The sequence below is a fragment of the Doryrhamphus excisus genome, chromosome 13 (assembly GCF_030265055.1).
Source record: "Doryrhamphus excisus isolate RoL2022-K1 chromosome 13, RoL_Dexc_1.0, whole genome shotgun sequence".
Taxonomy (NCBI): Eukaryota; Metazoa; Chordata; class Actinopteri; order Syngnathiformes; family Syngnathidae; genus Doryrhamphus; species Doryrhamphus excisus.
In genome coordinates, this window is record NC_080478.1 from 20,121,745 (window position 1) to 20,131,758 (window position 10,014).

The following is a 10,014-nucleotide window of genomic DNA, read 5'->3' on the forward strand; positions in this document are numbered from 1 at the left end:
TATGCAAATTAGCATCACATCATTCACAGTTTGGGGTAAAAGTATAAAATGTCAACTGGTAGTCCAAATTAAATCATAGGTTGCTTTGAATTTGGCAATGAACATTATACAGGTTAGCGTAGCATCTTTGAGGTTAACATAGCTTTGTTGGGGTTAGCATAGTGTCATTAAGGTTAGCATAGTGTTATGCAAATTAGCATCGCATCATTCAGAGTTTGGGGTAAAAGTATAAAATGTCAGCTGGTAGTCCAAATTAAATTATAGGTTGCTTTGAATTTGGCAATGAACATTATACAGGTTAGCGTAAGCATCATTGAGGTTAACATAGCTTTGTTGGGGTTATGCAAATTAGCATCGCATTATTCGGATAGAAACGGGTAAAAGTATAAAATGTCAGCTGGTGGTCCAAATAAAGTTGAGAATCATATATCAAGAAACCAAAACATATGTGAGGTTAAGTAAATGCAAACTTAATCCTAAAATCCATCCATTTTCATAAATAAACTTGATTTATTGATTCAATGTAGTCAAACTGTAGGAAACTTCATCTCCCAGAATTCCAATATGAGTTTTGCTGCCCCCTGTTGGTCACCGATAGATGACGTTTGTAACTTGTTTGCTGTCAAGAGAAGATAGTTATGTTTTTATCGTTGCTGGAAATGTGAATAAATCAAGCGCATATATTGAGTGTATTTCTGCCAATAATGTACTTTTATTGTATTCTGTCGAAATGTACGCGCTTTCATGACGTTTCTCTTTAAATAACTGCTATTTGGGGGCGGGAAAGATGGACACAGGGACACACGGATGTTTTCAAACGGCGTCATGACGTCACACGTCTTCCTGTCTCCACCCGTCGGCAGCCATGATGGTGGGTTCGCCTCTTTTCTCTCCTCTTTTGCTCTTCGGGGCGGCTCGCTGGGCCACCGAGGGCCTGCGGGGTCTCGGCGGTCGCTACGGGCTTCAGGTTGTCTACTTCCGATGTGTGAGCTGCTCAAATGACGACTGCGTGTGCTCTTTGTGTGTCCGCAGCAGGAAGGACTGGACGACGGACCAGACTTCCTCTCCGAGGAGGACCGTGGAGTGAGTGCTCCCTTTTTCCCACTTCTTCTTATGTCACGCCTGTGTGACGTCCACCGCCGCGGATGGCGGAACAAGCTTGCTAGCTTGCTAGCTAGCTAGCTGGCTAGCTAGGCTTCGACGGCTTCGACGGTTGCGTTAGCCGAATGCTAGCTGTACGTTAACTGCCGTTTTAGTGGAACTGGTTCTTCCAGCTGCTCACGTGACAGTCACGTGACATTCGTGCATCTGTTAGCCTGTTAGCTTAGCTGAATTAGCATATTAAGATTCCTAATCGGCTTTCGCTGTTCAGTCTGTGTCGCTCATCTTAGAGGAGAGCATCTTTGTTGCTGGTTGAGCTCTTGTAGAACCAGCTGACCCACATGGATCACCCGGATGTTGAAGGAGATGTTTGTGCGTGTATCTATCTAGCCGAGGGCAGTCAACGTGGACCTTCAGACGGACGCCACCCTGCAGGTGGATATCTCCGACGCCCTCAGCGAGCGAGACAAGGTCAAGTTCACGGTGCACACCAAGGTGAGCCGCTGCGGCCATTTCCTGTTCGGGGGCGTCCGACCGCTGACGCGTGCGCTCGTGTCCGCAGAGCACGCTGCCCAACTTCAAGCAGAACGAGTTCTCGGTGGTCCGCCAGCATGAAGAGTTCATTTGGCTGCATGACTCCTTTGTGGAGAACGAAGACTACGCTGGCTACATCGTGAGCGACGCACACGCCGAGCTCTGGTTTTCTTGTCCTCTTCCTGTCAGCTGACAAATGTCGTCGCCATCCAGATCCCGCCGGCACCCCCCAGGCCGGACTTTGACGCCTCCAGAGAGAAGCTGCAGAAGCTGGGGGAGGGCGAGGGATCCATGACCAAGGAGGAGTTCACCAAGATGAAGCAGGAGCTGGAGGCGTGAGTCCGCACACACACACACAAACACACGTACCTCTGATCTGGCCTCACTTCCTGTCACGTGACTCCCCTCCTCAGCGAATACCTGGCCATCTTTAAAAAGACGGTGGCCATGCATGAGGTCTTCTTGTGTAGAGTGGCGGCACATCCCATCCTGAGGAAGGACCTCAACTTCCACGTCTTCCTGGAGTACAACCAGGACGTGAGTGACTCTGCCGACTTGGCGCTCCAGCTGTCCTTTCCAGTGATCTTCATCGGCTCTTTGTTGTGACCGCCGCAGCTGAGCGTACGGGGCAAGAACAAGAAGGAGAAGTTGGAGGATTTCTTCAAGAACGTGGTCAAGTCCGCTGACGGCGTCCTGGTGGCGGGCGTTAAGGTGACACACAACCGAGGCGTTGCCGTAGCCGTAGCCGTCCCTGTTTGTCTCTGACGCGCGTGTGTCCTCAGGACGTGGACGACTTCTTCGAGCACGAGAAGACATTCCTGTTGGAGTATCACAACCGTGTGAAGGACGCCTCGGCCAAATCGGACCGGATGATCCGCTCTCACAAGAGTAAGATGGCTCGCGCTGATGGACAGGCGGCATGACCTCATGATGTTTGACAGCGTGGTGATGTCTTCAGATGCTGCCGACGACATCAACAGAATCGCGTCGTCGCTCTACGCGTTGGGGACGCAGGACTCCACCGACCTGTGCAAGTGAGGAGGGCCGCCGCCCGCCGCGTGCTCACGGTGCGCAAACGCGGTGTTGACTTGTCCTCTGGTGTTTCAGGTTCTTCCTCAAAGTGTCTGAGCTCTTTGAAAAGACCAGGGTGAGTCACGTGGTCACATGACGAGCGTGTGAGTCGCCGGTCCGCTGACTCGTGTGTCCCTCCGTAGAAAATCGAAGCTCGGGTCGCGGCCGACGAAGACTTGAAGCTGGCCGACCTGTTGAAATATTACCTGAGGGAGTCGCAGGCTGCTAAGGTCTCTCCGATCAGGCGTCGCCGCTTTGGCTGCGCTCTCGTCACCTGATCGAGTCACCGTGTCTCTCGCCCCGCCCCTCCCCTTCCTGCAGGACCTGCTGTACCGCAGGAGTCGAGCGCTGCTGGACTACGAGAACGCCAACAAGGCTCTGGACAAGGCTCGTGCCAAGAACCGTGACGTCCTGCAGGCCGAGAGCAGCCAGCAGCTGTGCTGCCACAAGTTCGACAAGATCTCCGACTCGGCCAAGCAAGGTCAGGGCCGCAGTCGCCTAAATCCCCGGGGGGGGGGGGGCGACTTTCATCTCAACCCTTATGACCTTCTTTCCCGAGCAGAGCTCATTGACTTCAAAACGAGGCGAGTGGCGGCGTTCAGGAAGAACCTGGTGGAGCTGGCAGAGTTGGAGCTCAAACACGCCAAGGTAGGCACCGCCCCCCTCTCGGTAACACTTGTGATGTCACAGTGGGACTGTTCATCCGCAGGGGAACCTCCAGCTGCTGCAGAGCTGCCTGGGTGTGTTGAAGGGTAACACTTAACCACGCCCCCTTCTTTGCCGGACATGCCCCCATCGGGGCATCGCCAGACGGATGACAGAATGCCACCAGAAAGCTGAGGAAGAAGGAACAGGAAGTCGGTCATCTTCATCACTTAACCACACGCTACCCCGAAACCCCCCAACCCCTTCCCGCCTTGCTCTGCTGGTTCTGGTCTTAATGAGATTTGGACCTTTTATGGTCTAATCGGGATCAGTCTGCTTCATCTTCTCCTGTCTTACTTTGGCGGGGTTCTTCTGTGTCGGTGAACTTCCTGTGCCGCTGCTGCGTGGATGTTCAGAGTCCAGTTCTGGCTCCTGTTCTTATTAATGTCACATAAAGAAAGAATGCCTTGTACAGCTTTGTATTGGTTCACCAATGGCCGCTGATCGTCATCTTCGTCCTTTTCCTCGCTAATTGTAACTTGTTTCTGTTCAAAGACGTTTTGTGGAAGGAGCCTCAGTCTCTGCCTTAATGTCACTTGTTGATTTTTGTTCTTTTTCACTGTAAGGAATGTTTCACTCATGTGACCAAAGCTTCCATCCCTGCCGAGATGGCAATCGAGTGTAGAAAAAGTCAATAAACAAGCTGATTTGTTTTCACAATAAAACTTTCAAGGCACTTTTCTTCTTAAAAAAAAAAAAGAACGTTTCCCCGGACAACGATCCATGCATCTATTTTCTACTGGTCATTAATGCTCGCATATGTCATATACATGTCATATCTAACATGCATGCTTTTGGAATGTGGGAGCAAACCGGAGAAAACACGCTTACACACCGGGAGAACATGCGAACTCCTCACAATGGGAGATTCGAAACCGGTTCTTCCAGATCTCCTGGTTGCTTAGCCGACATGCTTACTCCGTGGCAGCAGGTGGCAGCCGAGAGCCCCTACCGGAAGTCCACAATTACACGAAAAGACAGCTCATTGTCAAAAAATACATCAAAACACACATTTGCTTTTTTTTGTTTATCCCCTACCATGGTAAATTATAATGCTATCACAATTAACATGGCACAGACTTATTACTGTATTGTCAATACTATTTCATGGCTGTTACCAAACGCGAGATAGTCATTCCAAGCGTGTGCTTGTAGTTAATCGAACTTCCTGTCACTGGGAAAATTAAACAACGTCGTTCTGCTTCTAACTGATACATACATGTTACACTCATACTGATAAATACATAGATTCAATAAAATGACGTATGTGGACTCGGCATTTCAACTTTGCGGTTTATTTCACGCCGTATTAAGCCATTATTGTGAAGGCGTAACCGGAAGCAATCATGTGACATCTACTAGCCTAACAGCAGCGATTTAATGAGACGCTAACTCGACTGGTTTCCACTTTCACGTTGCTCCCGCAGTTCGAGTTAAAATGAGTTCCATTGGGACCGGGGTGAGTGCTAGTCTCAGCGAGGCTTTTGGCCAAGAATGGGACTGTCTGGTATTACTTGATCTATTCGAAAATTGTCTGTAAAAAGTCGAAATGACGTTAATTCAGCTAATAGCTAAAACAGCTAATAGCTAGCTAGCAGTTAGCTTGCTGAGTCACAATGAGGCCGTGATGCTAACCAGAAACCGAAAGCTATTTTATCGTGTATATTATACATTTTAAAGTATTTTAAACTATTTTAAAGTATATAAATTATCTGTGATATTTTATTGGTTCACATTGACTGCATTGCAGGCAGAATGGGTTCAATTTTCACTCAATGCCTCATACACCGATTGTCACCTACCTTTTTGAGCCTATGATTCCTGGCCTCGGCCATGAACTTAGACAAGATACTGTTGATGGACGTCGGATGTATTGTGTGGTTTATTTGATCACCAGACAATCATTAAAACATTAAAATATCGGCGCAATTCATAGACTCCGTAGACTCATGGCTTGTGAGGCACTTTATATTAATACATGTTGCTCAAAATCCGCCATCTTGGCAATCAAATGCATGTATTTATTCGGCAGAGCATACAATTATCTAGTATTTGACTTGTTTATGTATCAAGCTCTTGCCAGTGCTGTCTGTATAATTCAAGATTGTTAAAAAAAAAAAAACGTTAGCTTTTCTTCTGGGCAAGGAAGGCAACACCTTCCAGCTCACGGCTGACACCTTCAGGATGCATCGGTACTGCAAGTACTGCTCCTGTGTGACATTTCTATGTATTTTCTTGTTCCATTAGCAAGAATAATGAGACCGATAATAAGCGATTATCACGGTGGCCTCATCTTTGATTTTTGCCCTGGATTTGTACAGGAAATGTGCAGCTATTTTCACTTGTGATGTTAAAAACGATTGCAATCAGAAAATATATTCGTCATACAGTTCAACCGTGCCTAACATTAAAAATATGCATTGCATAAATATAAATGTATTATTAGGAAGTTTAAAACAGCGATGGACCGGCTAAGTCTAAAAGATCTACTGGTCCATCGCGATCGTTGGGATGATTTTTCACTATGATTGATCGACTTCCTGTCTATGTGTCTTCCAGTACGACCTATCAGCATCCACCTTCTCTCCTGACGGTCGAGTGTTTCAAGTGGAATACGCCATCAAGGCTGTGGAAAACAGTAGGTTGGTTGTCAGTACGAGCGTTCCAACTCGTTTCTCATGTCATATGTTTGATTGCACCCGCTTTACTTTGTGTGTGCGTGTGTGAGTCCAGCACAGCTATCGGAATCCGCTGTAAAGATGGTGTGGTGTTTGGCGTGGAGAAGCTAGTGTTGTCCAAACTGTACGAGGAGGGCTCCAACAAACGCATCTTCAACATTGACAGACATGTCGGCATGGTAACCACATATACTTTTGTTGTGGGGGGGAAAAGGGGAGGAGCAATCGCCATTTAAATTGCTGACTCATGCTTGTTGATGTGGAGGTCAGAGGGGCAGGTGAGGCACATCATGGAGCATACATAAAATAATAATCTAAATATTGCTGATTTGTTTTGTATGAGTCAATGCAAAGCAAGTAAACAAAGATGGGAAACTAGTCGACTGAAGAGATGGGTCAAACACACTGGCATCTGGCTAAGCCTTTGTCAAGCTCAATATGAGATGCGTCATTTCGTTGGTAACCCTACGCGGGACATATAGTATACATATAGTATTTCCCGCTGCATTCCCATCGTTTTTTGTGATTGGCTTTGAAAGCCGTTTACTGGCTTATACCGATTACGTGCTTTTTAAATACAGTAAACCTCGGATATATCGGATTCAATTGTTCCCACTGGTTTTGTCCGATATAAGCGAAATCCGTTATATGCGTATACCGGAAAATGTCCGTTTTACGCATATATCGGATTTATATCCGGTATATGCGTAAATGGGATTTTATCCGTTATAAAAAGGCACTTCCTTGACTATGTTTCCAATGTACCTGGACACGCAGGCAACGCTGCAAATGACGTCGTATAGCGGCCTGTCACGATTCGGCGAATCGGAGCGCCACGATGCGGCCATCCGATATATGCGAGGGAAATTTAATGGAAATGCATTGGAACGGGACTGGAGATTTTGTCCGAAATAGGCGAAATCCGTTATAAAAAATCCGATATATGCAATGAATTTTTATTAGAAATGCATTACAGAAAAATTGGTTTTTTTTTATCTGTCCGTTGTGAGCGAATTTCTGATATATCCGAGTCCGATATATCCGAGGTTTACTGTAGAAATCAGATGATTTTGATTGGAGTATCCCTACCTGCAACACTTTCTTTTTCTTCACCAAGAACATTCACAGCAGGGTGCAATCCCAAACACCAGTATTCAGAACATCAACATTACATTAACATGTTATTAACACTTTATTGAAATACACACAGTAGCGTCAGCAATACAAACAGTCTGTGATCAGACCTCTGCAACAAAGTATCAAGAGCTTTTCCTGGAGTGGTGTAGGACGTATGTAACATCTAACCTTGGTTAGTCCGTTCCAGAAGGTCTGATGCAAACCGAAACATAAACAAACGGTAGTTTTACTGTTAAACTTGAACATGCAGGAAACTTTTCACTGCAAACTGAGATGTGTATTAATAACATGACAAAAAGCGTACCATTTTGTACATTAACTGGAAATGTAACCGGGGTTTACCCTCATCGAGTTTGCTTCTGCGCTTCATATAGAAATTAAAAGGTACGATCACAAATGATTTTCAATTTATAAAAATAATAAAGGGAACTCTGAAGAAAAGGCTTTAATCAAAGTAAATCATCATTAATGAGCAACCTGTATTAACATTAAGTCTGTGCCTTACCAGTCCTAAACCTCACCACGCGTCACTGGTCATGCTTGATTGACATAACAGCACAACAATGTTTTGCCCTCCCCCTCCCCAGGCAGTGGCAGGTCTCCTGGCGGACGCTCGCTCGTTAGCGGAAGTCGCCCGACAGGAAGCGTCTAACTTCAGGTCCAACTATGGACACGACATTCCTCTCAAGGTAAAGCGTCCATTGTAGTCCAGTCTTGACACAGGGCGCTAATGCTGCTTCCTGTTGTCACAGCACCTGTCGGAGCGCGTGGCCATGTACGTGCACGCCTACACCTTGTACAGCGCCGTGCGACCGTTTGGCTGCAGGTGAGACTTCCTGTCAAAAGCGTACATTGTAGCTGGGGATGACTGTTCTTGTCCGCAGCTTCATCCTGGGATCTTACGACAAAGATGACGGCCCGCAGCTCTACATGGTGGACCCCTCTGGCGTCTCTTACGTGAGTGTTCAACGTGCTGGTCGCCAATGACCCGCCTGACTGTACAGAGCGTTTTCCCGATGGAACATGCGAGCACACACTAGGAGTGATGATGCTGAGAAGGTTTCGCTAAGCAAGCTGATGTCACGTGATGTAACCCTTTCTCTTGGCTGTCTGACCAAAGTGTGCATGCTTATGAGTGGCGCTCGCCATTTACAGACGTGCGTTTACCAACAAGAGGTATGATGACTCGGACCTCGTTTTGACGCGTGTTCGTCGACTGTCTGTTTTAGGGCTACTGGGGGTGTGCGATTGGAAAAGCCAAACAAGCTGCCAAGACAGAAATTGAAAAATTGCAGGTGACTTGACAAGGTGTGTGCTACGTGACTTGATGTGATGTCATGTGACACAATGTGTTGTGTGTGTGTGTGTGTTGCAGATGAGAGAGATGACATGCAGAGAGCTGGTCAAAGAGGTCGCCAAAATGTGAGTTTGCGATTAAATTAAGTGAACAGTGTTGTAAAACATCCATGTCTGAGCTTTGGGTTATAGCCCACAGTCAATTATTGTAATATCTTAAACCAGAGGTGGGCAAACTACGGCCCGGGGGCCACATCCGGCCCGCCAAGTGTTTGAATACGGCCCGCCCAATCTTTCCAAAGTATTTAATTTAAACTCAACATACAACCTGGCATCATGGCCTGAGCCAACCTTTTGATGGTTGTATCAATTTTGTTGTTTGACATGGTCTGTTGTTTACAAAGTGCTCCTGAAAAAAGAGACACAAGCACATAATAATAATAATAAAAATTAAAATAATTATTATAACTATTATGATTATATTTATTATATTAATGCTAATTATTATATTAATTATATATAATAATATTGTTATATTTGCATATTTTACATAATAATAATATAATAATTATTATTTTAATTTTAATTTAATTATTATAATATTTTATTATTTTTAAAATATTCAAATATAAATATAAAATAATAAATAATAATAGCAGATTGCATGACAATTTTACAGATACAATAATACCAGGTGGACTGTAACGTGTAAAATATATAGTCCCCCCACCCCCCTCGGAAATTTTGTTATATCAATGCGGCCCGCGAGTCAAAAAGTTTGCCCACCCCTGTCTTAAACTATAGTTTCATAAAATTTCACTAATAATCCATTCCGTTTACACTATGCCAAGGGCAACAATAAAAGGATAGACCATGGCCCACGAGTTGGGCCATGTTTGTTTTATCGCATGTTCTTCCTCACCAGCGTTTACTTTTTACTCTAGCACGGTCAACAATGTGCTGCATGTGTAGTGCTTCCTGTCATGTGACCATGTGACCTTGTTCTTTCAGAATATACATCGTCCATGACGAGGTGAAGGACAAAGCGTTTGAGTTGGAGCTCAGCTGGGTGGGAGAAAGTAAGAATACGACATCAGCACATTCTCACAGGCCCAGGAGGCGGGGCTTAGTGACTGGACTCTGTGATGCCATTTCCTTGTGGTTCACCGACCACTCCCACTGTTGTATGTTATGGTTGCCGTGGTGACGCAGCACTCCTTTCTCTCTCTGTCCCCCGTCAGTCACAAATGGACGCCATGTGCTCGTGCCCAAAGACATCAGAGAGGAAGCAGAAAAATACGCCAAGGTGACATGCTCACACACACACTTTGTATCTCACACTTGTGTAACGTATCATGTCTTTCAGGACGCACTTGAAGAGGAGGACGACTCTGATGAGGACAACATGTGAAGATGATTTTTTTTCTTACATTTTAATGTTTGTTTTGCTTTTGAAAATAAAAAAAAGTTGTTTCCAGTCTTCTACTCCAGT

At 45.6% G+C, this 10,014-nt stretch overlaps 2 protein-coding genes and 1 non-coding gene across 4 annotated transcripts; all 3 read left to right on the forward strand.

The window, feature by feature from the left end:
• The first annotated feature begins 760 nt into the window (after positions 1-760).
• On the forward strand, positions 761-4,085 carry LOC131140177 (sorting nexin-6). Of its 2 annotated transcripts, none has more exons than XM_058090362.1 (14): positions 761-871; positions 1,033-1,083; positions 1,492-1,596; positions 1,664-1,774; positions 1,849-1,970; positions 2,049-2,172; positions 2,251-2,346; positions 2,418-2,523; positions 2,594-2,669; positions 2,743-2,782; positions 2,850-2,936; positions 3,028-3,187; positions 3,269-3,354; positions 3,416-4,085. In XM_058090362.1, exons 1-14 carry the CDS (start codon positions 866-868, stop codon positions 3,467-3,469), a joined length of 1,224 nt encoding a protein of 407 aa, XP_057946345.1. In that variant the 5' UTR covers positions 761-865; the 3' UTR covers positions 3,470-4,085. The 2 variants fall into 2 exon arrangements, with proteins under 2 accessions (XP_057946345.1, XP_057946346.1); XM_058090363.1 differs by having other exon boundaries at positions 792-871; positions 1,036-1,083.
• Positions 4,086-4,723: 638 nt separating this feature from the next.
• On the forward strand, positions 4,724-9,999 carry LOC131140229 (proteasome subunit alpha type-3). Its single transcript, XM_058090455.1, has 11 exons — positions 4,724-4,870; positions 5,971-6,053; positions 6,145-6,268; positions 7,814-7,915; positions 7,979-8,052; positions 8,111-8,183; positions 8,456-8,521; positions 8,602-8,648; positions 9,534-9,601; positions 9,764-9,828; positions 9,889-9,999. Exons 1-11 carry the CDS (start codon positions 4,850-4,852, stop codon positions 9,931-9,933), a joined length of 768 nt encoding a protein of 255 aa, XP_057946438.1. The 5' UTR covers positions 4,724-4,849; the 3' UTR covers positions 9,934-9,999.
• Positions 8,264-8,344, forward strand: LOC131142584 (small nucleolar RNA SNORD53/SNORD92). The gene has a single exon (XR_009132656.1). It is a non-coding gene; the product is annotated as a small nucleolar RNA SNORD53/SNORD92 (small nucleolar RNA).
• Positions 10,000-10,014: the final 15 nt, after the last annotated feature.

What these genes read in the sequence shown, in the direction of transcription:
- LOC131140177 (XM_058090362.1), top strand. An exon ending in AGTTCACGGTGCACACCAAG is followed by an intron (nt 1,597 to 1,663) that starts GTGAGCCGCTGC and finishes TCGTGTCCGCAG; the next exon opens with AGCACGCTGCCCAACTTCAA. An exon ending in TCCTGGTGGCGGGCGTTAAG is followed by an intron (nt 2,347 to 2,417) that starts GTGACACACAAC and finishes GTGTGTCCTCAG; the next exon opens with GACGTGGACGACTTCTTCGA.
- LOC131140229 (XM_058090455.1), top strand. Translation starts at nt 4,850, where the DNA reads ATGAGTTCCATTGGGACCGGG. An exon ending in TGAGTTCCATTGGGACCGGG is followed by an intron (nt 4,871 to 5,970) that starts GTGAGTGCTAGT and finishes TGTGTCTTCCAG; the next exon opens with TACGACCTATCAGCATCCAC. An exon ending in AAGCAGAAAAATACGCCAAG is followed by an intron (nt 9,829 to 9,888) that starts GTGACATGCTCA and finishes CATGTCTTTCAG; the next exon opens with GACGCACTTGAAGAGGAGGA.